Here is a 6,059-nt window from a genome sequence, read left to right as displayed (position 1 = left end):
ACTGCTTTCTTGGTAACTGCTTTCAATGTAATAGCTTCCACCCATTTGGTGAAGTAATCAATTGCAACCAAGATGAATCTGTGCCCATTTGAAGCTTTTGGCTCGATTGGGCCAATGACGTCCATTCCCCAAGCAACAAAAGGCCAAGGAGCCGACATAGGATACAACTCTGAAGGAGGCGAGTGAATCAAATCACTGTGAATCTGACACTGGTGGCACTTGCGAACAAAACAAAAGCAATCTCGTTCCATAGTAAGCCAATAATATCCTGCCCGAAGGATTTTCTTTGCTAGAACATATCCATTCATGTGCGGACCACAAACTCCCGAATGCACCTCATTCATAATCATTTCAGCTTCTTTGGCATCTACACATCTCAACAAATTCAAATCCAGAGTTCTTTTGTATAGGATTTCCCCACTCAAAAAGAAACCATTAGAGAGTCGCCTAATAGTTCTCTTTTGATCCCTATTAGCATGTTCCGGATATTCTCTTGTTTTCAGAAACTGCTTAATATCACGATACCATGGTTCACCATCTGGTTCTGCTTCAATTGTATTGCAATAACCATGTTGATCCCGAATTTGAATTTCTAATGGGTCAATGTGAGTATTACCCGGATATGGAAGCATTGAGGCCAGGGTGGCCAAGGCATCAGCTAAATCATTGTGAAACCTGGGAATGTACCTGAATTCGATGGACTTGAACCTTTTGCTAAGATCCTCCACACATTGTCTATATGGAATGAGCTTGATGTCTCGAGTCTCCCAATCACCTTGAGCCTGCCGAATAAGCAAATCTGAATCTCCCATCACCAACAATTCATGCACATTTAGGTTTATTGCCATGTTCAGACCCATGATGCAAGCTTCATATTCTGCTGTGTTGTTTGTACAGAAAAAACAAAGTCGCGCCGTGGCAGGGTAATGTTGCCCAGTAGGTGATACCAGAATTGTCCTAATCCCTACGCCTTTGATGTTGACAGCACCATCAAAGTATAGTTTCCAAATTTGACTGTCATCTTGGACTACTTCTTTAACTAAATTAACCTCTTCATCTGGGAAATATGTGTTCAAAGACTCATACTCATCATCAACCGGGTTTTCTGCCAGATGATCAGCCAAAGCTTGTGCCTTCATGGCAGTGCGAGTGACATAAACAATATCAAACTCTGTGAGCAAGATTTGCCATTTTGCTAATTTGCCAGTTGGCATCGGCTTCTGAAAGATGTACTTCAGGGGATCCATTCGGGATATGAGGTAAGTTGTATAGGCCAAAAGATAATGCCTAAGCTTCTGGGCGACCCAGGTTAAGGCGCAACATGTCCTTTCCAAAAGAGTGTATTTGGCCTCATAAGTGGTGAACTTTTTGCTCAAATAATATATTGCTTGTTCCCTTTTGCCTGTGGCATCATGTTGACCCAGAACACAACCAAAGGAACTATCCATTACTGACAGATATAAAAACAGAGGCCTATCAGGTTCCGGCGGGACCAAAACAGGGGGATTTGACAAATATTCCTTGATCTTATCAAAAGCTTCTTGGCACTCATCTGTCCACTTGATAGCGGCATTCTTTTTCAACAACTTAAAAATAGGCTCACATGTGGTTGTAAGCTGCGAGATGAACCTGCTAATGTAATTCAACCTCCCGAGTAAACTCATGACTTCTGTTTTGTTCTTCGGGGGAGGCAGCTCTCGAATGGTCTTTATCTTGGAGGGATCTAACTCAATGCCTCTTCGACTAACTATAAAACCCAAAAGCTTCCCAGAAGGAACTCCAAATGCACATTTGGCTGGATTGAGTTTGAGATTGTACTTTCGTAGCCTTTCAAAGAACTTTTTCAAGTCTTGCACATGGTAAGCTTGTGTTCTCGACTTAATGATCACATCATCAACGTACACTTCAATCTCTTTATGCATCATGTCATGGAATATGGTAGTCATGGCTCTCATGTAAGTTGCTCCTGCATTCTTCAAACCGAATGGCATGACCCTATAACAATAAGTTCCCCATGGAGTTGTGAAGGCGGTCTTTTCTGCATCTTCTTTATCCATCAGAATTTGGGGATATCCGGCATAACAATCCACAAAATATTGGATTTCATGTTTAGCACAATTATCAACAAGGATATGAATGTTGGGTAAGGGAAAGTTTTCCTTTGGACTTGCTTTGTTTAAATCCCTATAGTCAACACAAACTCTGATTTTCCCATCCTTCTTTGGCACTGGCACAACATTTGCTAACCATGTAGTGTATCGGACGACCCTGATCACATTTGCACTTAGTTGCTTCGTGATTTCTTCTTTTATCTTATCACTTATGTCTGTCTTAAACTTCCTTTGTTTTTGCTGGATTGGTGGAAAATTAGGATGTGTGGGAAGCTTATGGACCACTAGATCGGCACTCAAACCTGGCATGTCATCATACAACCAAGCAAATACATCTTTGTACTCGAACAAAACTTGAATTATGGCATCTCTCGTCTTTTGTTCAGTATGAATGCTTATTTTTGTTTCTCTGGTTTCTTCAGGACTTCCCAGGTTAATTGCCTCAGTTTCATTTAAGTTAGGCTTAGGCTTATTCTCAAATTGATCCAATTGCCTTTTCATTTCTCTAAAAGCCTCATCTTCGTCATACTCAACTTCTTGATTCATTATTTCGAGATTAGACAGCTTTTTAAGATCTGGGCATGAATTCCGCATGCATGTCATATTTTTAAAGCCAGCATTATCGAAACTGAAAATGATAAAAAAAAATAACAAAAATTAGGGAAATAAAAAGATAGAATTTTACTACGAAAATGGAACTTCATTTCATTGAATTTGAAAGGATAGAAGGGTTAACATCATAGCAAAGCAATTAAACTAAAATATCTGGATTACAACCCTTAAAATAATCCAAATACAGAAAAAACAACAAAACAGGCTACCAAGACTCCTTCCTGATGGGAAGAGGAGTTGCTTCCCAGTTGCTGAGCGAGGTATCTGGACCAATAAGTTGAACACTTGCACGGCTAGGGCCCTCCCCAACTTGAACCATATTAATCTCATAGAACATCTCCTTGAGACCCTGGCAAACTCCGTCAATGTCATCCTGAGTAGAAGGATTTTGGACTTCTTCAAATTGTGGCTTGACAAAAGAGTAGGCAATGTGAGGGATTGGTTTGGACAGCTTCCAACCATTCTTTTTGCGGGCCTTGGCTCTTTCTATGTCAGCTGATGTTGGTTTAAAGCCCAAGCCAAAGGTATTTTTCTTCGAAAATATAGCAATGGGGTTCACAATTCCTTGCAGAGAGGATCCCAATCCTTTTCCTGGTTCATAGCCGTTCCTCAACATCAGCGAAGCTACCATCATAGATGTGGCTGAAAGACGGGGATGCAGAATTAGTTTTCCTTCTTCCACTTGGTCCACCTCTATCACCTCAAATGCTTGATATATGATGGATTCACATCCTTCCTTGGCCTCGATATATGGAATGGATGGGTCTTTATAGACAGATGAGTCGTCCTCCCCATGAACAATAATTTCTTGCCCGTCACACTCAAATTTGACCATTTGATGTAGGGTGGATGGTACAGCTCTGGCTATATGGATCCACGGCCTTCCCAAAATAAAATTATAGGAAGTTTCCATATCTAACACTTGAAAGACAATGTTAAAATCAACAGGGCCGATTGTCATGGTGAGTTCGATTTCCCCAATAGTGTCTCTTTTTGAACCATCAAAAGCTCTGATGCTGACATTACTGGTTCGAATTCTGTTATTGTCGATGTTCAGCTGTTGTAGAGTAGAAAGGGGACACACATCTACACTTGAGCCTCCATCAATCATGACTCCTTTTACGTAGTGCCCTTCACATTTGACCATAAGATGCAAAGCTCTATTGTGGCCAGCCCCTTCCTCAGGCAAATCATCATCGCTGAAAGTAATTCTATTTACTTCAAAGAATCTTTCAGCCATTTTTTCTAGCTGATTCACCGTTGTCTTTTCTGAGATATATTCCTCGTTCATAGTTTTGATCAACACACGACGATGCTCTTCTGAATGCAAAAGCAGAGATAACAAAGATATCTGAGCAGGAGTTTTCCTTAGTTGGTCAATGATTGAGTAGTCTTGCAATTTCATCTTCTTAAAGAATTCCTCTGCTTCTTTTTCTGCAACGGGTTCTTTCACTGGCAAGTGACTTTCCCTGGCTTGCTTAGCTTTTCTCAATTCCTCTGGTGAATAACACCTTCCAGAGCGGGTCAAGCCCCCTATTTCACCTGTTTCTTCAACTATCTCTTTTCCTTTGTATGTCATGACAGTCTTGTTATAATTCCAGGGAATAGCTTTTGTGTTTGTCACTAGGAGTTGGGCAACAGGTCGGATCACGACTGGCTCTGTTATATTCCTCAAACCGTTATTCGGAATGATCTTTTGAATGCCTTCGGGGATGTAAAGTTTTGGCCCACCCAATTGAACCGCAACCTTTTTTGTGCTTCCAGGAACATAGAGAATCGTTTTTTCAGAACATGCCAAGTTCAAACTAGAATTCGCACCTTTCACCATCAATGGTGCCAATTGCGGCGGGCTCACTATCACTTTTGGTTCTGGCCCTATGGTTCTAACAACCATCTCTGTCTTGCCAGACTGCTTATAATCCCGATCATCACAAATCATCCCAATAAAATATGTATTATCATGAGTTAGGAGCGGATTGTTTGTGATATTAGGAGTATCCTCATTGTTTGTTACCACAATTGCCTTTGCTTCAATCAAATTTTCAATGGCTTTCTTTAATGTCCAACAGTTTTCAGTACTATGCCCTTGGGTGTTAGAGTGATACTCACATCTTGCATTTGAATCAAAACCTTTTGAATTTGGATTCACATAACGCGGCATAATAGGTTCAATCAACTTCAACTGCATCAACTTTCGAAATAGGCTTGTATACGATTCTCCAATTGGGGTGAACTCTTTCTTTGGCTCCTGTTCTCTCACATATTCTTGTCGGGGACGAGGATTATATGGTGCCTGAAAATTTGGCCGGAGTTGACGGGAGCCTTGTGGAATCGGTGCCTGCCATTGTTGGTGATTGGGAAGGCCTAGCATAAGCCTGAGCATTAAACACTGTGTACTGTTGCAGGGGAACTGAGTATCGGGGACCTTGAGGCGGATAATAATGTTGAAGAGAATTGGATAGTCCTTGTTGAAATTGCACGTAAGAAGGAGCTATTCCTCTTTGAACTCCCCCGAACCCAGATGCCATCATGGATCCTTCCTCCTTCTTTTTTCGATTTCCAAAACTGCCTGACCCGCTTTGAATTGCTTGTGTGGTCGCCTTAAGGGCTGCCTGACTCACAATTTTGCCCGACTTCATGCCATTCTCAACTATTTCACCAATCTTAATCGCCTCAGCGAAAGGTTTACCAATGGCGGCCAACATGTAATGGAGGTAATCTGGATCCTGAGCTTGGAGAAAATAGTCAATCATTTCTCCCTCTTTCATTGGTGGTTTGACCCTAGCAGCCTGCTCTCTCCACTTGATTGCATATTCTCTGAAGCTTTCTGTTGGTTTCCTTTTTATGTTGACGAGAGAGGAGCGGTCTGGCACTATATCAATATTATACTGAATCTATTGGACAAAATCTTGAGCCATGTCATTCCAAACGTGCCAGTGAGAGATGTCTTGATCTATGAACCACTCTGAAGCAATTCCTGTCAAACTTTCTCCAAAATAAGCCATGAGCAATTCTTCTTTGCCTCCCGCTCCCCTTAGTTGGTTACAATACCTCTTCAAATGGGCAACGGGATCACCATGCCCATCATACTTGTCAAACTTGGGGGTCTTGAAGCCGGGTGGCAAATGAACATGGGGAAACATGCATAGATCGTTAAACGAAACACTCTTGTGGCCCCCCAAACCCTGTATGTTTCTCATGGTTTGTTCCAAGCTCTTCATTTTTCTGGTCATTTCCTCTTGTTCCATATTCTTTTCGGGCTTTTCGATCTCAATTGGGAACACATTATGAGGAGTGTGCTTGTATGAATCTGGAACCTTTAAAGTCAGTTCTGGA

General features: G+C 41.5%; 1 protein-coding gene across 1 annotated transcript; it reads right to left on the bottom strand.

Annotated features, from left to right (window-relative positions):
• Nucleotides 1-2,407: 2,407 nt before the first annotated feature.
• On the bottom strand, nucleotides 2,408-4,911 carry LOC142177122 (uncharacterized). The gene is made up of 3 exons (XM_075245587.1): nucleotides 3,580-4,911; nucleotides 3,034-3,465; nucleotides 2,408-2,413 (listed from the first exon to the last, which is right to left on the bottom strand). The coding sequence occupies exons 1-3, from the start codon at nucleotides 4,909-4,911 to the stop codon at nucleotides 2,408-2,410; spliced, it is 1,770 nt and encodes a 589-aa protein (XP_075101688.1).
• Between the last annotated feature and the right edge of the window lie 1,148 nt (nucleotides 4,912-6,059).

Source organism: Nicotiana tabacum, chromosome 23 (genome assembly GCF_000715075.1).
Source record: "Nicotiana tabacum cultivar K326 chromosome 23, ASM71507v2, whole genome shotgun sequence".
Classification (NCBI taxonomy): domain Eukaryota; kingdom Viridiplantae; phylum Streptophyta; class Magnoliopsida; order Solanales; family Solanaceae; genus Nicotiana; species Nicotiana tabacum.
The sequence above is the reverse complement of the archived record's forward strand: the minus strand, read 5'-3'. Positions and strand labels throughout refer to the sequence as shown.